The following is a 23,559-nucleotide window of genomic DNA, read 5'->3' as shown; positions in this document are numbered from 1 at the left end:
TCTTCAGTCTAAAGATACCTCCCTCCCTCAATCGTCTTGAAGGCCCTGTAAAGAGTCTGGGGCACTGCCTTCCGACGTGACTAAAAGATAAATTTTTTTTATTTTTTAAGCGCGGTGCCACGAAAACTATAAGCTGCTCAAATGTTTATAAAATTATAGATATACATTAACAAAAATATTCAACTATGTTATTATAATAAGCTTGTAGTAAAATCCCATAACAGTAGCAAATTTTAAATTAATCTTAGTTGAAGGATATAATCTTATAAGTACATTTAACCGAATCAATAGCAAAATGTTTGGTAATTAATAACCAGTTTGAAATAAAACCATAAACATTTACGTTATAAACATATTTTAAAATTTGTTTTTCATCCAATATATTACAACTAAAATGTTCTATTTAAGCCTTGAAATTCTTTTAAGTTGCGGATCAAGTTTGCTGTTATGACAGTTATTTTGAAACCGGTACGCGCTATTGATCCTCGACATTCCCGTCAATGTTACAAATCGTGTTACACTTCAAGGTTAGGATAAGAAGATTTACGTTAATTTTTAGATTGAACATAGAATTACTATTTATGTCAATTATACGAGAAGGTTCGATTGATTAAAAAATAAGCAACTTTACGACCGATTTTGTTGGAAATTAATTTAAAACAATGAACGTAATTGTTTATTCGCTTCGCATAATGATGTCCCATGTTCGATGCAATTACGCGGTACCTCGGACAAGTGTCTTCTGCTGTAGCCTCGAATCGACCCAAGAAATCTGAATGAAATTGGATAAACGAGAACAGCGGAAGTTTGTCGGATGAATTGTACTTTTAATTAAAAGGCCCAGCTTTTATACAGATGGTGTCATGCTGAATATGTTCTTTAGTTTATTTAAACCATTTCGGAAGATTACGTTAAAAAGAGTACAAATGTTTGTAGAATTCTCGTGCACGTATAATCCAATGAATGGGTAGTACCGTTGATCGAATGGAATACTCATCGACGAAACGGACGACGAATCAATTTACTTTTTAAATAAAATCAATAAAACTCCGCGATATATTACTAATTCTATGCTAAAAATGTAAATATTTTTCCAATAAATAATATTCACTTCATCGCATAAACTCAAATAGAGACTTTTACTGGTGATTATAAATCTCTTTAGAATAAAGGAAAACCATTATAAATGTTCGTCCTAAAATGAAAAACAAAACTAATTTTTTTCCTTGGTCCTTTCGTATTTTACTCACTTTTCAGATAATTCAGAAACGACTTCAATATTGGTAGAAGTTACGCAAACCAGGTAAGAGTTCTGAATAGGAATTAGGAAAATGTGGAGAGTGTGAGAGAGAGAAACTGAAATAGTTAAATGACAATTCGTTATCTTATGAAAGTGAAGTCAACTCAAGAGGAAGCAAGACGGTTTAATAACAGTAGCTAGGTGCCCGGCCTCGAAGTATCGCAACCGACCGTTGCCATTGATAAAGCAAGCAGTCGGCCGACAATGTCTTCAGACAAATTAGCTGTCTTTTACTATTGGAGAAAAAAAAAAAAAATTGCAGGCAGCACCATCTTTGTCGTCTTTCCACACCCTCTATTTCTGTTGATGTGTTCTTGCAACATAAATAGTAACAAGTTGTCACACAAACTACACACACATACATACATACATATATATATACATACATATGGTAAGCAAAGAGCTCTTTAATTGTAAGTTGTGGGGATCTGATATAATCATGAAACCAACATTAAATAAGTAAACGCGAAATGAAAATATATTCGGAGCAATCTTAAATCGCACACACACATATACATACCAATCGATATTTTTAAATATATCTTTCTATTCACACGAGTAAACTTCCATTCAAGTGCACGATTGCTGTAACTGCACGTTTTTCTCCCACCCCTCTACTTTTGAACTGAAAGGAATGCAAAAAATTGGTAAAAGAAAAAAGTTAACGGTATATAGGGAGATGACATATGCACGATTCAACTGAATCGTTATTCGCAGTATGAAATAAGTTTTAAACCAAGGTCAGAGGTGTACTGGAAAAACGACTTAACACATGCGCAGAGTAAATAGAAAGCTGATCTAATACTGGGCTCTATGCAGTTGATTGACGTCACCATCACTAGTTTTAACAAGAGAATCTTCTATTGTTTTCCATCTTAAACCATGTGTCTGCTCTCTGCTCATTCTTTCAACGCACCTTGATAATGACAGAATGATTGCGTCTCTAACAACCTTGTACAAAACTACATGTACACATTAAAAAATATACTACGTGCAACTGGTCTTCCTGTTTGATATATATATATATATCCCATATTCGCGTAATTTCATTTCAGTCGTTTTTATTCCACTTCTCCTCCAATTTAAGAATCGAAACTATATTTATTATGCCAGCATTGTGAAATTTATCAACAAAGCCGGTTTTCAATTTAGTTGGGTTTATGCTAGATTGCCATCTAGCAAATCTTCACCAACAGCCATCACTAAATAATACCCACGTGTCAGTCTAAAAAATCTTATTGTGAACGTAAGTGCTGTTGGTTTATTTAGTTCATGTTATTTATTTGACTGTATATTTATGTCGCAACTTTCTTTTGGCTGTTAAAACGATTTTTCTTCGCTTCTTAAAAAAAAAAAAATCGATATATTTCTTTACTCCCTTGTTTCCCTCAACCACCCATATTTTCAGTTTCGTGTAATGAAAGAGAGAAAAAATGCTTTCTTGGCAGAGACATAAAATTTCCTACATATGAAAATTTTATAAGTAAAGTATGGATGATTTAAAGTATATCGTTTTTATACCTCTCAACGGTCGTCCCATCTTTAGCGTAGCCAAAAACTTCTTTCGTAGTTATTGAAGACATCTTTTTATGTAATGGGGGAAAATAAAATCCTAATTCATTCACTATTTTATATGGAAGGACGAGGGGGAAATCAGGGAGGTAAGAGCCGCCTTACATTATGCTTATTGGTATGGAAGCGGGCAAGACATTCAAGTCATGTGATTTAGGTCACATGACTATACTTTTTCATCTTAATCTCTAACCCTTCTTTCTAAAATCATTATTACAATAGTTGTTAATTCTTTAGAAAAAAAAAGCTTTCTGCATTTACAAATTAGACTTATTCGCTTACTTTTTTTGTTTATTATTTTGCAAAAAGAGCTACGTTTTAAACTGACTGGAGATTCTCTTTTTTTTTTTTTTTGAAATACTTGAAATTTGTCTCCGATATAATATAATAGTTGCATTTAAGAGGAAAGAAAAAGTGCTCAATAATTTTCCGCTCTTTCTGCTGCTACTTTCCTAACTGCCTGCTGCCTTCCCCCTCTCTCTGTACTTCTTACAATCCTTCTCTTGTTATATTATTAGCGAAGTAGAAGTAGTAATAGTGGTGGTTGTAGAAGTAGTAGTAGCAGTAGGTTTCTCTGTTTTCCTACATAGCAACGTGCAGCTGCTGCGAGAAGTGGAGGGTATTATCAGATCCTCAGCTCTCACACAGACACAGAACTGCAGCGTTGAGCTCGTTTACAACTTTACAAGTATTTAGCGTTAGTGAAAAATGGCGGCTTATGAGGGTCATGTAGCAAAGCGTCAAAAAACTGAAAATAATGGATATGGAATGAACCAAGGAGGAAAAGTAAGTGCTAGTAGTTTTGCAGCTCCTTTTTTGTTATTACTACTATTTATGCATTCGGATGTGTGTGTGATGTCTCTTCGTAGTAATTATTTCATTTAGATATGATAAATCAATCAGTAATTGAATTAAAATTACTCTTTTCTTTGGATAAGAAAATTTGAAATGAGAAGAAACTGAAAAATTTGAGTTTGTTTTCCTTTTTCTTTAAGAAATTTGCTAACCGGCTTATTTAGATACCCTTTTCGTTCATCCTACTTTATAAATTGCCTGCGTATGGTTTCTTTTATTTTTAAATAATATTTGTCTGTCTAATGATATTTTATTTAAATCTGCTTTATCATATTTCAGCACAAGTAGATTGTTTTTATGTTCATAATATTTAAAATTTGTTGTTTTTTTGTTCTTTTTATGACCGCATGGTCTTCGTGTGTTGGAAGAAGAAATGATGGCTACATCATCTTTGAAATAGTGAAAGCAAGCTCTCGCTTATATTTTCCTTTTTTTTTTCTTTCTTCCCTATGCATACATAAACAGTAAGAAAATATGATATGCAATACTACATGCACAATGCTCTTTGTACTTAATTAGTGAAAGAAAAGCCACTCGTTTTTCTAACCTCATTATATTTCATTACAAAACAAAGACCGCTTTAAGGCTGTCATAGCTGCCCCCCCCTTCTTTCCTTTCTCTCGTCTTTTTCAATTTCTCTCCCTATTTGTGGCGATGACTAATATTTGCTGCTCCAAATAAAAAGAATTCATGAAGTGTTATTCATCATAATAATTGCAAAAGATACTATTTTATTTTTTACATTTCTCATTTATTTTCCCATTTGTAGAATTTCTTTCAAAAATGGAACTGATTACACATCTTGCTCTTTAATTATTGATTTTTGTGAATTTCTTGTTATTGCATTTATTGTTTAGTGGAATTAAGATATTGTCAAGACTACATTTTAATAATATACTATAAACAATTAAAATACATAAAATTTATATTTTTATATTAACCACTTTAAAAAATGAAAAAAAAAAATTTTAGAAAATTCCTAGTTTAATTCTGTATAAAATTGTGGCTGTTTATATATTTTATGGTTGAATGCAAATCTGTCCACAAACGTTGTGAAGGCGGCTAGCTAAGGAAATATGGAGATGGCATTAATGATCTGGTGGCTGGCTAGCAACACATCAGTAGCCGACTACTTGCCAAAGTAGTAGCCATGTTCATTTCACTTGTAACAAAAATAAAATCGATGTGACCTTTTTATTACTCTGTCCGGCCGACAGTAGTATGGTGCTTTTCATTTTCACTTGGGAAGATGGGAAGATATCCAAAAAATAGTCTAAATAATGTCGTATAAAAAGGAACCAGTGTTTATTACAATTTGGGATTTTCTGCAAGCGCTATACCTTTAGCACTATTATATAACATTAGTCACCTTTTTATTATAAAACTAGAATATTGAGATTATCAGTACAAAAATGCTTGGAATCTGTCACTCTCAACACACTTGTCTCCATAATTGTTAATCGTTTATTTTCTATATCCATTAAAGCGACTTAATTTAGTATGATATATAATTTACTATATATAGCCTATCATGAAGGCGCATTTGCCGATCCTCCCACTTTGTATTTTGAAAACTGCCGGGTTTCATTTAAAGGTCGGATCATTTTTTATTATTGCAATTAATGCATATTCGATCATGTATAATATTTAAAAAAAAAACGTTGTTGAAAAAAAAAAAAATATTGCTCTTTTTTAAAAAAAAAAAAAAAAAAAAAAAAGTAATAAGATCTAGACAGTCGAACTTCATTTCATTGACTAAATACTCTGTATTTATATGAATATAAACTTTATTCGACTTGAGTATTTTAAATCTATGAAATTGGTGTCCCGTACATAAGGTTTTAACCGTCAAAACTCCCCTCGGCTACTTTTCATTCACCTAATTGGCTGTTTTCGTCGCTTCACTGTCCTAGCGAACATTCAATCTTCTTCCTCGTATTACAGCAATGCGCCTGCGCAAATCTTGGCTGTATTTCCTTAACTTTTTTTTTTTACATCCTCCGCCCATCCCCATCTTCTAAAACGTTAATGGAGGTGGGATATACTATTTATAATTTCTGATTTATTGCTACTTTCTTTTTATCCTACTTTCCATTACTTCGTTCCGATAAGAAAGAAAAATAATGAATTTCGTTGTGTTTTGAGGATTTTGCTTTTATAAATTCATTGGTGAATGAATACGATAAACTAATTCTTGGTGCCAAAATATTTGGTTTGCTTCATTTTAAAATGAAAATCATTGTTCAGGTGATGGTGCGGAATCTATCATCGTTTGCCAAATGGTTGTTATTCTCTTGCTAAGAAGCTTCATGTTTAAAATATATTGAATTTATCGTCATCCGTTGCAAACGTAAAAATTTACGAGAAAAGCTATCTAAATGCTATCACTAATCTGATTACCTCATATATATTATATAACCAACTACGTTGTATTCCATAAAATTTTAGATTAAATTTTTGCAGATTTACTTGCGTTATGTCGATTGATTTAATAATTTTTATTTATATATCGATGGAATTTTTTTTTATAGACGGTTATCTAACTAAATCGGTTAGGTTTTGATGTGTATTAAATGAAACTCGGTCGGCTTCCTTCCAATTTATCGAATAATCAAATTTTCCAAAATATTTGTCAACAATTTACTGATAAGAAGCATATAAGTATTGGGTTTTTTTTCTTCTGTAATTCGACAGGATAAATTAATGGAAGATCCTCACAAACCATCACCATCACCCGTGGTGCATGTCCGTGGTCTATCTGAGACTGTGGTAGAGCAAGATTTGGTTGATACCTTGCAAAACTTCGGGTGCATTAGGTAAGTTCATTAAGATATATATGAGCTTTTTCTGCTTTAGGGCTTCGCGTGTGATTATGAATTAATACTGTAAATGTTACATCCGTATACCAATCATTCCCCCTTCTCTATTACAGTTATGTTATCATGATGCCAAAGAAAAGACAGGCTCTGGTGGAATTTGAGGTGAGTTGGGCGATTTTACTAAATCCATTGGAAATATTGAAATTTGTATTTGCTGATTAGATGGTATTTTATCACTCATCAAATCAAGTTAATTTAAAGATTTTTTTTTTTTTTTTTTTTCCAAATCGTGTATATTTAACTGTAAGGAAATTATTTACTGTTGTATAGGATATAGCCGGAGCGACTGAGTGTGTGAACTATGTTCAGTCCAATCAACTTTATGTTAGTGGTCACCCTGCTTTCTTTAATTTCTCTACCAGTCAGAAGATCCAGAGACCAGGGTAAGCTTTATATATATATATTTTAGAAAATATTGGGTCTGTTTACTGTGGATATAATTTCATGAAGATGATTTAAGGCCACTTAAAAGTATTGTTTGTAAATATTGTATTTTATTAAAAAGGAAGAGGTACAGAATAACGTACATATTTTACAACTTTAATATATATATAATCCATTTCTTTTGTTTGTAGTGGCCCAGAAGATATGCGGACTGCAAACCATATTTTGCTCTTTACCATTTTAAATCCACAATATCCGATCACTGTGGTATGTAACCATTTTATTATTTTTTATTCTAATTGGGCATTTGTTTAATAACCATTACAAATATCTTTGCATTTAATTTTCCAGGAAGTGATGCATACAATCAGTTCTCCATATGGGCAAGTACAAAGAATTGTTATCTTCAAAAAGAATGGTGTCCAAGCAATGGTTGAATATCCTTATTTTACAAAGTGAACATAGCTTTCAATAAATTGAAATTAATTGTTTATTTGCATTCTGACTTTAAAGGCACTTTATTTACTTGCATAAAGCTGTTACTGGTTTTGCTGGAATGGCTTTTCCACTGTTGTACTATTATGATTAAATGCTTGGGGTGGATTTGTATAAATTGTTGGGTAAAATGCTTATTTGATAGGGTCATTTGTAAAATAACAAATTAATATCATATAATTGTTTCTAGATGTTCTTTGACATTTGGGAATTTTTACATTGTGTAATGTATTCATATGCTGAGTGCACAGGACGAAAATATACTGACATTCATTAAACTCTAATAGCTGGGTATTTGCTTAAAAACTCAACAATCCTTTCTGCTTTTTCTGGTGGCAGGAGGCAGGATTTCAACTCAGCCAAATCTGGTAATTTAACCCAAGATAAAGGCAAAGTTGGCTTAGACAAGATTTAGACCCAAGTGCAGTTGAACAAAGTATTTTAGTGATCACTGTACCAACTCTGTTAATTTGACATTTTCTCTGTGTATGCATTGCTGTGCAATTTAGAATTTTGAAGTCCATTTGCATGATTTTAGGTTCAATCTCAGTGCATAGCATTTTTGCAGGTCTCCTCTTCTGTAGCTCTGTACTGACCAAATCGTTATGAGTAGATTTGGTATTGTTGCAGAAATTGCAAGAAGCCTGTTGTGTGAGCGTAATGTTTGTCTCTGCTTCTTTTGACATCACTGATAGTTGTGTTGCTATTATTCATTTCCAATTTGCTGTGGAAACGTGTCTGGCTACGGGGAAATATTACATTCTTTGGAAATGAATGTTGGGTAACAGGAAGATCATTCAGCTGTAGTAAGTCAACCTCAGTAAATTGTGCAACCCATGCAGGCACAGGAAAGTGTATGTTAAAATGGCATGACTGTTTTATAAAATGTATATCTTGTAGTTAGTATTCCTTAACCATTTGTACGTTTGAAAGTGTTGATCAAGCAAAACGTGCAAAGCAGGCTCTGAATGGTGCAGACATTTACTCTGGTTGCTGTACACTCAAGATTGAATACGCAAAGGTAAATTTTCAAGTTTTTAATTCAGTATTAGAAATTATATTCACTGTTATAGATCTTGCTTCAACTATTTCTGTAATTTTTAATTTGTTGGCTTGTGAAAATGAATTTAAGTTTCGCTGTTTCACTTGTTAAGTTACTTTCATTGCAGGGTTGTTTGTATTGTGAATCATTCAATGCTTAAAGTGGTATCATCAAATATGTCTTGTAAAGAATTTTATTTTGAAATATCTTACGGTCTAGTTTTTTTTTTTTTTTTTTTAAATAAATTCACTTCAATGGGTTTTTTTAATTTGTTTTTTTATCAGCCTACAAAATTGAATGTTGTCAGAAATGACAATGAAAGTTGGGACTACAGCAATCCTTCTCTCGGTAAGATGCAATTTTTAACATTTTAAATTTGATGGACACCAGCACTCTTATTTTCCTTCCTAGAACTGGTGGTAATCCTGGTTAACATACGCACTATCCAGTTGAAAATGACCATAACTTGCTTAACTCTAACCTATTTAATGTTTCAATATTGCAAGCCAAAGGCATGGCTGTAGTTTTAATGTAACAATAGTTGCTACTAACATACTCTTTCTTAAATTAGCACTAAGCAACCAAAACAATGAAATTATTTGTTATCTTGGTTCCTTAGTGATGTCTTCTGGTCTTGTTTAGAATAATTCTGTTCTCTTGTTGCTTAATTGGGATAGTTTGCGAGTTTTTCCTTCGATTCCATAAGGGTGCTAGTGAACAACAATACCATTACATTTTGCAGAACTTAGGGAATCTGTCACCTTTGTTTAGTAGATAGCCCAGTGATGGGTAATCTGCTAGTCAAATTTCTTTAATTGGTGTAATTTATAATGGCTTGGTTGTGGTATACTAATAAATTATTCTAAGGTAGGTGGTTTTAAAATTGGCCATGGGCTTCTTCAGTCATTAACTTTAAATTATCTTTCTATTGTTTATTAGTATCTTTTTGAGGAGTGGTTATTAGGGGAGGAAAAATGCATGCATACAAATACAAACAAGTGACCATTTCAGATAACATACAAAACATTTGTCTCAGTCATATTGAAACTAAATAAACTTTCAATTACAAAACATTTTATATCGTATCATAGACTTAACATTCCAAATTTCGTTACAAAACATGCACATTTTATTAAGCACAATCATCTGTATTCTCAGTAAATGAATTAAAATGATCATGTGCTGGCAGGGAACTACTATTGTCTGAAAGATGGTAGTAGGTTAGTGCCCAGTGAAACCACTTGTTTGTGAAGTTATTCACTTGTTTTATTCTGCACTAGCTTTTTACATTCAGCCAATTTTAAGTTGTTAAAAGTGATTTCCCCCTTATTTTTTTTTATATTTTGAACATTAAAAAAATCTTGCCAGCCCTTTTTTAAACAGTTGATTATGAAGCAAGTTGTTTGCTGTCTGAGATGCCATCCTTTCCAAAATCCCCAACATGAAGACAAGTCATCCATCTTGAGAAAATCCATTTGAAAACAAACTTTAAAATCATTACACTAACATTTGGGTTTTTATTAAACCCATTAAAACAAGTCAGCCACATACAACGTAGAAAAGAAGTGGACATGTTACCTAATATTCAGAATTTGTAAATGTTCCACCTTTCTATCCAGCAAAATTACAAACAGAAGCTGCTATTCTACATCTAGAACAATAGAAAAAGTTGCAGAATAAACTCAAGCACAGAAAGATATCAACATCCACATTACTCATCTGACCGTCACAGGTCACAGACTGGAGCATTCTCCACCTGCAGACAGACTTCCCATACACAGAAGAAGCACTATTCAGTCAGTCAAGTACATCAACCAAACTTAAAATACAATATCATCACCACCACCATCACTACCAAGCAGATACTCACCACCGCACAGAACAAAACATAAAGCGGCCAGGTCCACACAAGGTGTCACTATACCCTGTAAACCCATCCATCTGTCTGACTCCTACGCTTGTTTGCCTTCCTACAACCAAGTCTGGTTAGTTTACTGACCTGTGATTCTGTGTGCATTATACAGGGTGTAGGCCAGTGCAGGCTCGGCCCTCCTGCTACTACTACTACTGCTGGATGAGGAGGAGGAGGAGAATGTGAGCAGCATCGTGTTGATTGAACCATATCAGGCTCAACTACTTCATTGACCAACAGCTACTTCTGGCTTTAACCAAATCACCATGGCTCCTTCCATTGCTGTTATCTCACCAGAAAATCAACTGGTAGATTTTTTATTTTTCTCCTTATTTTCCAGGATGTCTTTTATTAAAAATAATATTTATTTTTTAATATTTAAGTTTTCCATATATCTATTATACATTTCCTGTTTTTCCTTTTGGATTACTAATTTTCATTCTCTGAAGCCATTTAAGATATTGGCTTGCTTTCAAAAAATTGACATTACCATCTAACATTAAAACAGAAAAGGTTAGACTATAATGAGATATTTATTTCCTTCAATTTATTATTTTCATACATTAATCTTTTATAATGCTGGAACCTTTTAGAGCAAATGGAAGAAGTGTAGTCATCTTCATTTGATTACCATACGCTGACTGACTGACTGCTGCTGCTATCACCAGTTTTGTGTTTTTAACTGCAACAAGTAATAGTTTGGAAATATAAGAAAATTCAGTTTGTATACAGAACACTGCATCTGGTTTTACTGTATTGAAAAGATAAAGTATTTGTACTCTAGCAAGATCTGAACATATTCACAAACACACGTAGGCTGATTCTAAGTAGTGTAAGCAGAATAAACCCAGTGAAATGTTGAAAATTTACATTTATTACATTACATCTAAATTGCTAGTCGAATGAATTCTAATTTAAAACTTCTTTATGCATAGGTAATTAGTGTAATGTGGATCAAATTAATTTAAAGTAATATATGCAGTGACTGCTCAATCATTCCCTACCTCCCCCCATACGATTATTTCGATGTTGATCCATTGAACTCTAAATCTAATAATCTCAGGCATCTGACAAACTTTCCCAATTCCAAATATTTGGATTTAATCTTTTGTATTTTTGTAAATATAAAAATTTCACTTGGACTTCTTCACATTCAATGGGTTTCACTTTTATTAAATGAACTATGAATTGAGAACTCCTTTCCATTTATTTTTTAAAATGTATGTATACCAAAAAAAAAAAAAAAAAGCATTAGTTTATATTGCTGGGGTGAGTTTTCCATCCAGCTCATAGGTAAGTTGAGTAGAAAATTGCCAGTTATGTTTTGTTTTTGTGTGTGGGATCATGTGTTGATTTTTTTTCTTCTTCTTCCACTCCCTTTTCTGTGTCGTACATAATAGTCCAAACCACTGTAGTCAGATTCCCAGGCTGTAGTGAGTTACTTTCCTTGTACAGAATTGATATTTGCCGGATCTTGCAACTGGGCTTTTTTTCTTCATCCACCTCTCCTCTCCCTTCACCACAGGACTTTTAAGAGAGATTACTACATTCTGGGAATGTAGATTTTCTTTCTGGAGGACACACAAAGCAAGCTGTTTTAATTCATAAGTGCATGAACTGGTTAAATTTTAAAATTCCTTTGGATATATTAACATTTTTTCTTAAGGCGTAGGTGAGGTTGAAATAGTTCGATTTATGAGAATGCACAACTTGTGCTTGATTTTATATATTCTATACATTATCTCTGGTTTAGCTAATTCGCTTACTAAATCTGCAAATTAACTCTTCCCATTCATCTTAGTTTTTATGATATTAACATTTTAATGTGTTTCCTAATTTACAGGGGTGGGGTTTTAATTTCTTTTTTTTCTCATTTCTAATTTACACTAAAGCTTTGTTTCATAATGATTCAGATCGAGGAGTTAATTTAGTTAGATTTACATTGCCACATTTCCTGAAAGTTATGGCTGGTAATTTATGTTGACCAATCTTGTGCCAGCCAAATTCTTAGTAAATTCTTTCAGCTGAGAAAGTTAAAACCATAGTATACTAAAAGGCAACAGCAGTCAGTTTATCTGCGGTTTGTTTGGCAAACTAGTAACTTCACTGTCTGCCGCTTTCCTTGCTTGCTCTGAGACTTATCTCACCTGTGTCACTTTGTTTCAGGTAAGAGTCCTGTGGTTGCTAAAAATCAGCCTTTGCTGCAAGATCCGCGCTATGCACCAGGGCCCACTCCCTATGGTGAGTGTCCTCAATCACCAGGTGAAGTATTGTTCTAAAGCTCCATTTTCTTCTTAGTTGTTGTCACATCTCATAATGCTCTAGTTTTGAGTTGCATAATATTTAACAATAGAGCTTCTCTATCTTGGTTACTAGAATTTATTTTAAGCAATACCTCTCTTTTAATATATTTTGGTGCCAGTTTTTGATACTGAAAAGTAGTGTCCTGTATAATGCAGAGTGCTACTTGGTCACACGTGTATTGAAAGTGATTGAATATATGCATTTAAAAAAAAAAAAATTTTTTTTACTTTATCTAAAAAGTGCTATACGGCAACTATTTGTGGTATCTGTTAGTGTGAATTGTTTACTGTGAAAATGCTTGTTAAATGGCATGGCAGGCTGCTGTTATTTTTTCAATATATCTTGGCCTTATGGGCTGTTCTCCATACTTTTTTTCTATTAGTGCAGATATTTTCTTCAAACTGTCTGCATCCTTAAACTATATTACAATGTAGATTTTAACAATCATTTAGTTCCTGTGTGATATTTTTCTTCTCCATTTGTGGATTTGGTATCTCTGGTTGGTTTTCAAACTATAAAATATACAGCCTTTATGTTTTAGCTAATTAACCTGAAATAATTTTTGAACCCCTTGTCCTGTCAAGCTTATAGTAATTTTCTCCCCTCTCACTTAGTATTTTTCCCTTCTATTAGAATTAGCAAAATGTATTGAATCTTGCATTTCTTAGTTTTTTCTTCTTTTTTTTTTAGCAACCATTTAAAATGTTTTCTACAAATTAAAGAAAATTTTTAAAATGTAGTTAAGGGCTAAAGTGAAACAAATTTTAGTATTCAGATTGAAAAATAAGTAATTTTGTACAAAAATGAATTATTAGCACCATTTCATATTTCATTATTTGCTTGCTGAATTTAATTTATTCACATTGTCATCCAATCATTAATTCTTATACTCTAATTTGCCATAATGTTGATTTGCTTCATTTTATTCATTTGTTTATTTTTCATATCTAAAGAAGTTGGACTCTTGGGTAATTTGCTTTTTATTTTTTTTTCTTCTTCCTCCATTTTGTCTTGGATGATTGCTTTTCTAGTGCTTGCTAGTCGTGTCATCTAAGATGTTGTAAAGTTACTGTTGTGCTACCTCGTATGTTTTGACTTAACTATACCTTTGGCTGGCATTAACACTTTCACAATCTTTCTTGGGTTGGGCAAGATATAGTTAGGATTAAAATAGTTTTTCTTTTTATGAGTGTCGTCTTGGTTTTTGTATTGTGTGTGTGTGTATATATATATATATATCTATATATATAAATATATTAAATGTGGCAGCTCTTGTACTGTTTGCCACCCCCTCAGCTTAATGGCTCTCTCTCTCACACCTATATTTGAATAAATATGGTACATATTCTTTTAGATATATATACATACATGCATAAAATATAAATGGAAATGGGTTTTTTATGAATACAGCTGCTCTGGTTCTTTTATGTTTGAACATGAAAGTGAATTCAGAGAGAAAGTTGGTATTGATATTTTAAATGTTTGGTATCAGCTTATGAGATTGTTTTTTATATAAACAAAAGAAAAAATACTCTTGATATTAAAACTCTTTGAGTTTGCCCTCTTTTGTAGATCTATTAAGAAATGGAGTTTTTTCTCTGAAGTGTTTTAAATTATTGGATTGTTACATATGTGCAAATTTTGAGTTTTACACTGTACATAGCTGAGTGAGCCTACTGTTTCTGCAAAAGTTTTATTTAGTATTGAAAATGTTATTTTCGTATAACAGCTGATTTGGATTTTTTATTTTTTAAAAGAATTTTTTAAAATTTATTTATATTTATATATATATATATATATATATATATATATATATATATATATATATATATTTGAATACATTGCATTTGAAATTGTCTACATCTACAAAAATAGTATAAGTACTGAGGTAAATTAATGGCTGCCTAAGCCCTGAACATAATAGTTTGATAATGATTGTTAGGAATTTTCCAACTATTAAATTTGGGGGATTTATGCTGTAAATATTGCTTTGATTGTTATTGTCTTGCCAATCTCTCCTTCATTTTTTTCTTGTTAGTTAAAACTTAATTTGCTAATACTTTGTGCATTAGTTTTCATTATATATTACTCTCTTGCTTTCACTCTTAATACACATTATGCCTCTAATTTTCCTTGCATGCTTTAACAAAACATTTCATTCAAAGCACTTGTATAGTAATTAGCAACTATTTTCCTTCATATTTTATGAATAAATAGTATGGTTTAAGCTACTTAATTAAATTTAAGGAAAAATATTGCCAGTCAGTAGCAGAATGCAAATAATTTAGGACTCCAACTTTATTTACCTGCTCAGATTATCATAAAATGGTTGCGAGTTAGCATTAACAGCACATTTAAAATATTTGGTAAAGCTCTTAAGACATAGAAATTAAAAGTTACAATGGATATTTTTGCCTTGGGATGGAAACTAAATCTCAGCAAAGCTACTAACCTGCGATTCCAGTTGGTAAGCAGTATAATAAACTTGTAACCTATTGCTAGACTTCTTCATAATCTTATATTGAATAGGCAGCCTACTCATTAGGGATGTAGTCACAAAAGTTTGGTTGTATTTTATTTTCTTAAATTTTATAGAGCAGTAGGGGTGTTATTCATTATCATACGATTATCAACTGGCATGCCAACAAGTACATGTACTTCAATTGAAGAAATTTTCTGTTCCTCAATGATATTAGGATGATGGCTATGAAATTTGTAGTATTACTTATGTGGCCCATGGAAATTATTTTTATCATTTTGAGTCTTGGATATTTTGATTTGATTGCTACTGAAATTGTTCTTTACATGTAATAAAGTTTTTATTTATTTTATTTGAATTAGCTATTGCAGAATTTTGGATCATAATTTAATAGAAATGTAATTGGAATTTTGGGCTGTGGTTTTTACTGCTTTTTTTTTTTTTCTTGCCATGTTTTCTCTCATGCTTAAAGTTGGTTGTTCTGTAATTTCTACATAAATTTATTCTCAATTATTTTACAATGGATCATTTTATTGAAAGCTAATTAAGTGTAATTTGTCTGAAATAATTTTTAATATAATTAAACTGCTTATTAATATGCAAGATATATGAAAGTAATCAATTTGATGCTATTATTTGTTTTAAATTCAAATTTTAGGGAATCATCCAGATGTGCGAAGAGGTGGTGGTGGTGGTCCTGGAATGGGACCTCCACCTGGTGGCCATGGCGGTGGATATGGTGGGCCAGGTCCCATGTATGATGGTGATAATTATGACAACTATTGTGGTGGAGGAGGAGGGGGCAGAGGTGGCTATGGCATGCAAACTGAGCGTTATGGACCAGGCAGCACTGGAATTCTTGTAAGCTTTCTTTATATGTTAACATTAATTTCACTCATTTCCCTTTCCCCGCCAACAGCCTACACACAAATAAGTGCGTAGTGAATCACAAGTTCGCTTCCTGTTTCAAAATATTGAAAGACTGTTCAGGCAAGTTCTTTGCAAGAGTTTAGAGCTGTTCATGATAAATTTTATTAATCTAAGTGCTTATTCTCTGAATCTGTTAAGAATTTCTTGTGGTCCATTTCAGTATTTGTCTGTTCAAGATAAGCATATTGAATGACTGGTATGCTTTTATGGGTATTTTTTCAAAAACGAATTCAAACAAGAGTACTCAGAGAGCATAACCCTGTGACAAGAAAACACCAACATCCTCTCAATGATTAGCCACAGAAGATTTTTAAGATGGAAATATCTGAAATAAACTTTCTCTCACAAACAAAAATAAAAATGAGCCTGACTGTTCTTGAAAATTAAGTATTAAAAAAAATGATGGCGGGGTGATCCAGAACCCTTGTCTGGTTCCTGATCAATCTCAATGGTAGTCAAGGAATGTGAGGGTGGCTGTAGAAAATTTAGCAACTATCTAATAAAAGCCAGTGAACAAATTCCTCATTCAAAGTTGTTACAGCCTAAAGGGGAATAATTGAGAAAGACTTGAAAGTTAACGTGGGATCATAATCATGTAAAGTAGATATAACATAATCCAGAATCCTTGTCTGGTACCGGATTGATCCTAAAATCTAATCAGTTTGTGCCAGTCGTGAGGCCAAACATCCCTGAAAGTTTCATCTGGATCCACCCAGCGATTCTTGAGATATCATATCTTGTCCATGGACAAAGGACGCGACTGAAAACAATGCCTTCGCTAAGGTGGGGGTAATGATCTGTTTAATCTCAAGCACAGATTTTTTTTTAACTAGACATTTTGGGACTTCAGATACTGGTTTTACAAAATTAGTACTGAGACAGACCAACAGAGCCTGTATGTGGTTGCATGACCTGCTAGAAAAAGTAGCCAAACTTTATTTACAGAATAGAAAATCCTGGCACATTCAACCAGTATCCGAAGTTTCAAACTGTTAAAAAAAAATTTTGATCTGTGACTGAGATTGACAAGTTCCATGAAACTACTCTCATACAACACTGGATATTTTAAGAGTAAACCCTGTTCTGTGTACAGCCAGTATCCCAAGTTTCAAAGTGTTCAGTTAAAAAAGTTTTAAAAATCTGCTTGAGATTGAAAAGGTCCGAAATGTCTTTTTTGTAATGTATCATGGCTACATGAGCAAGTTTATCCTGTCCATATTTTTTTTTTTTTTTAGAGAGAAAATTTTAGATAAGCTGTGTCAATTCTTGTTACAGGTTTTTTGTGCATTACTATTATAGTGCAGGTTTCTCTTAGCCTTTTTTTTTTTTTTTTTTGTGTGTGTGTATGGCCAACTCAGAACTTATTTCGTTCTTTTTACTGTTTCCAATTTTACTTTTGACTTTTACTGACATCAGAAAGTTTATGGGTAAACTGCATTTGGAAAGAACATTTGTCGTTAATCTGGTTCAGTTGCACACCATAAGTTAACTTATTAATCAAGTTCTGTGGTAACTGTTTCAGGCTGCAGGTAGATTGAGTTTTAGAAAGTGCAAAATGAATTGAGGTTAGGAAGTTAGCATTTGACATTTTTTGTGTTGAACGGTTTTAAAGTTTTGTGTTTGTTCTTTGAAGAATATACTTTTTACTTCCAGGATCGCTATGGTGCTCCTCCAATGCCACCTTACGAAGATCCTAACTCGCGTATGATGGGGCAACACCAAAGTGGTGGTGGTGGTGGTGGTGGCGGTCCTCAACAAGGAGCAGTACTTATGGCTTATAGCCTTAATATGGATAAAATTAACTGTGATTCAATTTTCAATTTGTTCTGCCTTTATGGTAATGTTGTACGGGTAAGTTATGGTTGTTTTTTGTTTTGTTTTTCTTTCAGTAGAAATGTTTCTTAAACTACAAATTGTTTGCTTGAGATAACTTTTGTTTTTTTCTTTTTATAATTAGATTAAGTTCTTAAAGAGCAAAGAAGGGTCAGCAATGATCCAAATGGGGGATAATCAAGCAGTGGACAGAGTCATTCAGAATCTCAGTGGCTGCTACTTTGTTGGTAAAAAGATACAACTGGGGTTAGTATTTTTCATTCACTTAGTATATTCTTTTTGGCTACTGCTTCTATATGGGTAGCGTGTTTTACCAGCTGTGTTTTGTCTAAATTTGATTTAAGTGTCTCGGTGTGTATATAATGATTCTTCAATAAATCAAATTATTTGTCAAATGATTATCTTTGCCACAGTTTTATTAGTGAAAAGATTTATGGAAAAATAGCCTTTTTTTTTTTGTCCCTCTGGAAAAATTGGCAATTATCTTCCATGTTTATTTTTCTTTTTAATACAGATATTCTAAGCAGGCTTTTCTGCAAGATGTTCCTAATCCACATACTCTTCCAGATGGATCTCCATCATTCAAAGATTTCATGGGTAGCCGAAACAACCGTTTCACTAACCCAGAAGCTGCAAGCAAGAATCATATCCTTTTTGAATTAATTTTACATGAATAAATAACATGCATGCATTGTGTTAATACTTGTTGCATATAGTAACTCGTTTTATAGGTGGGGGTGCATTTAATTTTCTATTACTAAAACAGGATGGAAATATAAAATAAATTTAGTATAACAGAAACAGATAACTATTTGTTGTTGAATTATGTTTCCTTGTAAATTGTACAAATGTTTACAGTTTTGAGTTTTGCTTGAAATCCTTAACATACGTCAAGTATCCAAGGGCCTGCTAAAGTACTACACTATTTCAATGCTCCACCCAATATAACAGAGGATGAAATCTGTCAGGTTGGTTATAATTATTTACTTTTAGTCTTTGATGTAAGAGAATGTTATGTTCTTCAATAAATTCCCATTCTATTTTGTACTAACTGAGCACATTTTTTATACCAGGTGTTTACAGATGCTGGAGCAAAGAGTCCTGTAAGGATTAAACAGTTTCCTTCCCGTAGTAAGTATTTACTTTGTCTTTGTGTTTTCCTTCAGCTCATAGATGTGGCTGTGATGCCAGGCTTAGTCTTATTGTGTCACTGTGACCAGGTGTTTTTGATTATAGCCCCAGGCCAACCTAAGACTTGTTAGTGGATTTGGTAGATGGAAATAGAAAGAAGGCCATTGTGTGCATGTGTCTTTGTGTTGATTTCTCCCTCACCGCAACTATTTGACAACTAGTGATGGTTTGTTTGGAGCACCATAACTTAGAGAGGATCATAAAACTCATAGAATGTGCTAGGCTTTAAAGAATAGTACGTGGGGTCTTTTTTCTTTTTTTTTTTTAAGGACCCTTCAGGTTGGTGTTCTAGCATGGCCGCAGTGCAGTGACTGAGGCGGGTAAAAGATTAGTGTCAGGAAATTTAAGCAGGGTTTTCTTTATGGTGTTTGGTTTGATTTGCGTCAGTGTTAACTGAATATTTTTCTTAATAGTTTTAATTTGTGTTTCAGCGGAAAGAAGTTCTACTGGGCTGGTTGAGTTTGAAACTAAAGCCGATGCTATTGAAGGCCTTGTGGCTTGTAACCATCAAAGTATTCCCAATCCTAGTAAGTTCTGTTTTCATGAAATTTTTTCAGCTTTACACATAAATAGCACCTATGTTCACTGTGTATTATGTGCAGTGGTGAATTAATGATGAACTGAGGACCTCGTTCTATGGTATTTGTGAATTTAGACTGGTTTTATAAAGTAAGACATCAGCATAGGAAATTGTTAGATAATATTCAATGAGTTATACAACAAAATTTTAATATTGAAGGATTGTGCAAATTACTGGTTATGTGTTAACTTAATATACATTAAACAGAATGAAATACTGAAATGTAAATCAAATTTACATGCACAGGCTGGCAATATTCCTAGAAATGCTTGGATTTCTAACTTCTGAACATGTATGAGATGTCTCCTTTCCTTCTGCATAAGGTTTAATTTCTACGGAAATCACTCCAAAGGATAAAGTAAAAAATTAATCTAATAGTTTCATTTCCTTGAGAGGATTGTAGCCACATTAACATCTTCCTTAAAAATTACTAAGAAAAGTATTTTAAAAATTTTTACTATATTCAGGTGCAAATCAATGGAAAAATTGATAGAAATCTCCAGTGGTTTGCAGCTCTCAGATGTAAAATAGTGTAAATTTGTTTACATGGTGAAATCATGTGTTATCACAAATGTACGATTGAAATTTGCACTGAAATTTTCCATTTAAACACAACTAGGTTATTACAGTCATTTTTGAGCAGGTTTGCAACATTTGCTTGTGAAATTTTAAGCCAGCTATACCATCTTGGTATCGAAAGGGTTAAAATTTGTAATTAGTATGTGACATTGTTTACTTGACTAAATTGCTTACAACGGCTCAAGTATATGATTCTTATAGTAGTACTCTAATATGACTAAAATAAACATACTTTCCTGATTTTTTTTTTTTTTTTTTTTTTTTTCCCTACCTCTGTTAGATTCGTTTGTATCTCTAGGATTTTACCGGCTGTTAGTTTTCACTTACCCACCTTGCTTTTCTTTTTTTCCATTATGACATGGGCTCGTTACTTCAGTGCTGTCTTTCTGCTTTTGTTTATTTCAGATGGCAAGAATCCATTTGTCTTCAAGCTGTGCTTTTCTCAGACCCCTATAATGGGTTAAGCTGGTTCTCTGATTTTAGGAGATTGCCAACCATGGTTGATATAAGCTGTATACTTAACCCATATATGTCTATTTGTCTTTATTGATGATAAAATGTCTAGAATCATATGAATTAAATGGAAGCAAGAGAACTCCTCACTCAGGCATTTTACTTCACCTCCTCATGTTCTCCAAAGCTATGTAGCTACCATTATTCATGTCTTAGTTCTTCTCATCATTCACATCATAATTAAAAAAAAAAATTAAAAAAAAAGATTGACTCCAATTTTTATTTTCTCCTTTTTATTGAGAATACTTGAAATTCCTCAATTTTACATGTTTCATTACTGGGAAGTTTGACTTTGGGCTTGCTTTTGAGGTTGACAATGAACGTGGTAGCCCATTCTAATGTACTTTTTTTTTTTTTAAGAATGTATCAATTATTGCTCTAGGTCCTGTCTCTGTTCCTGTCACTCATGAATTTATCATTTTAGTTACAATGTGTGTGTAATATGTGCATGCACTGCTTCCTATTTATTGATGGCCAGCAAAATTTTACCATTCTAATGCTTAGTTTTTAACATCATCTAAATTTAGGTTAACATTCAGTTATGCACTGACTTCATTTAGTTCTTTGCCTGCCAGTATTAAAATAATACCCTTAGAACTGACTGCTGGGCAATTCTTTGAATAAACAAATTATAATTTTAAAAAAATACAGCTTTTTTTTTTTTTCCTCTCCCTTTATATAATTAATTGTATCTTGGAAATACGTAAAAGACAAAAATTTAAGTTTAATTTTCATTTTTTTAAAATAAAATGTATTTATGTAGTGCATTGTTACATGTTATTTTGTTTATCATATTGTTATCCTTCATTGTGCAGATATATGCATACTAATTTCCACTGTAGGTAAATTTCACATTTGTAAAACTTGTCAGATCACACGTCGATGCTGTTTCTGGGTGTTTTTTTTCAATTCTTAGTATTAACAGCTGCCTACTGATTGTGAGTCAGGGTTGGATCCCCAGTGAGTGTTATAAACTGTCTGAAATTGCTTATTTTCTAAACAAACAAGTTAGCCTATAAGTTCGGCATTATCTGTACTTACAGGGGGCTTGTTGAGAGGTGAATATATATATATATTCACATATCACTTAGGGGGTTGTTTATTTTGCTGAGAATTGATCGTATTAAGAGGCAATGCAGTTATTAGCAGTAGCAAGCTGTTACGATTGAATTTCTTATTTTGTATATATGATATAATTGGAAAAAGGGCTTTTTGAAAATTTGGTTGTGAGCATAGATGTTAGAAAATAGGTCCACAGCAAAGGTTAGTAGTATGTAATGTAATTTACTACACAATGCATTTCATCAGATATTGCTGTTCATTGGATCTGACCAATTTGAGACTGATTTTGTACACAAGACCACCATTTTTATTGTTTCAGGTGGATATGATTAAGCTCTTTACAGTGGAAAGCAATTCACTCACCAAGTAGCAGGTTATCCCTTTCATTACTGTATTTATTTTGAGATGCTCTGTTTCATTCGATTACTTTAAATATAACAAAGAATTTAGTAAAATAACTTGGTTATCATTCATCTAGTGCTGGAACATAAATTGTCAAAGCTTATGGAAAGCAAGACCTTTATGAACGGGGTTTACTTGGTTTCTGTTTATCAAATTAAACTGGTAGAAGTTGGTGTGCATATCCATATGCAATGCTAAGAATGTGGTGTAGGAAATCTAAGAGTACTAGTGGTTACTTTTGTGAATTTGAATCCTTTAGTATGGACAATAATGTAAGAACTGGGGTCTGATATATCAAACTATTCTACCAGTCCATTACCTCAAAACGTTTTATTGTCCCACCTCCAAAACTTTATTTGAATAGCATGCAGATGGCATGACTAGAATGAGTTACAATTGCTTTTAGTGAATGGTATATTTAATAGTTGTAGAGACAAGCATGCCTATTTCTGAGAATTGCATCTTTCTATAATTTATTTTTCTCAGTCAGAAGTGCTCCAAAGTGAAACCTGTGTAGATGTTCAAGTAAAGATGTTGATTTTTGAGTTTAACCCTTTTGTTACTATATTTCTGACCAAAATACACCCATCATAAGTTTCAATTAAATTCTAAAATAATCATGAATTTAGCTGTTTCATTAAACAACTGTAACTTTTTACTTAGCATATTAATGTGATATTTGAAACATAATTAAAGTGTTCTTAATCAATTCTATTGCATAACTTTTGTCTCAATGTGACTAATTACAGGTAAATCCAGGTAAATTTATTAAAATTTAGTTTAAACATCACCATAGAAAATGAATCATCAGCTAATATTCAATTGGATGTGCAACACAATTTTGATATAGAAGAATTGTGCACATTACTACATTATCAGTTGAATTTAGTGCACAACAGAACAGGTGTACCATTAATGTGAAATACTAGAATCCACTGCAAATCGGTCAAAAAATATACGGTTATGGTATGGGAGTGATAAATTCCGGACCACATCGTATCCTAGGCCATGCGGACTAACATTATTTTCCCTGTATAAAAACTAAATCCACAGCAGTACCCAGTATTTGCTTCACAAATTTTTCAAGCTTTGATCCCCCCCATTTCGTGGGTATATCCTGGCATATACTGCATAATAGTGTAAAATCGCCTTTGCTGTCGTTGGTTTCAGATACAGAAATATCCTTTTCATTCTTGTACACTACGTGCTTTTGTACCTCATTCATTCTTTTTCTCGATGTCTCCATA

At 32.6% G+C, this 23,559-nt stretch overlaps 2 protein-coding genes across 10 annotated transcripts in view; one reads left to right on the top strand and one right to left on the bottom strand.

Annotated features, from left to right (window-relative positions):
- The window catches only part of LOC106873562 (galactose mutarotase), a 129,346-nt gene extending 126,234 nt beyond the window's left edge, over nt 1–3,112 (bottom strand). The window contains exon 1 of the mRNA XM_014920990.3: nt 2,822–3,112. Coding sequence (XP_014776476.2) covers nt 2,822–2,883 — 62 coding nt within the window. The 5' untranslated portion in view covers nt 2,884–3,112. The remainder of the gene's footprint in view (nt 1–2,821) is intronic.
- On the top strand, nt 1,703–21,610 carry LOC106873560 (heterogeneous nuclear ribonucleoprotein L). 9 transcript variants are annotated; one of them, XM_014920986.3, is made up of 18 exons: nt 1,703–2,546; nt 6,422–6,543; nt 6,660–6,708; nt 6,877–6,989; nt 7,182–7,257; nt 7,342–7,427; nt 8,410–8,506; nt 8,812–8,875; nt 12,606–12,701; nt 13,697–13,711; nt 15,881–16,083; nt 17,806–18,003; nt 18,110–18,231; nt 18,500–18,630; nt 18,880–18,953; nt 19,059–19,116; nt 19,608–19,703; nt 20,741–21,610. In XM_014920986.3, the coding sequence occupies exons 2-18, from the start codon at nt 6,431–6,433 to the stop codon at nt 20,797–20,799; spliced, it is 1,650 nt and encodes a 549-aa protein (XP_014776472.1). In that variant the 5' UTR covers nt 1,703–2,546; nt 6,422–6,430; the 3' UTR covers nt 20,800–21,610. The 9 variants fall into 9 exon arrangements, with proteins under 9 accessions (XP_014776472.1, XP_089209869.1, XP_014776471.1 ...); XM_014920985.3 differs by lacking the exon at nt 1,703–2,546 and adding an exon at nt 3,459–3,658 and having other exon boundaries at nt 12,606–12,680; XM_014920982.3 differs by lacking the exon at nt 1,703–2,546 and adding an exon at nt 3,459–3,658.
- The last annotated feature ends 1,949 nt before the right edge of the window (nt 21,611–23,559 follow it).

Source organism: Octopus bimaculoides, chromosome 6, assembly GCF_046866305.1.
Source record: "Octopus bimaculoides isolate indiv1 chromosome 6, ASM4686630v1, whole genome shotgun sequence".
Taxonomy (NCBI): domain Eukaryota; kingdom Metazoa; phylum Mollusca; class Cephalopoda; order Octopoda; family Octopodidae; genus Octopus; species Octopus bimaculoides.
This window is presented reverse-complemented; position numbering and strand designations above follow the sequence as displayed.

Excerpts from the sequence above, each read along its gene's own strand:
- LOC106873560 (XM_014920982.3), top strand. The coding sequence starts at position 3,581 with ATGGCGGCTTATGAGGGTCATGTAGCAAAGCGTCAAAAAACTGAAAAT. Across the intron at positions 18,232-18,499 it reads GGTAAAAAGATACAACTGGG|ATATTCTAAGCAGGCTTTTC; the intron begins GTTAGTATTTTT and ends TTTTTAATACAG. Across the intron at positions 19,117-19,607 it reads TAAACAGTTTCCTTCCCGTA|CGGAAAGAAGTTCTACTGGG; the intron begins GTAAGTATTTAC and ends TTTGTGTTTCAG.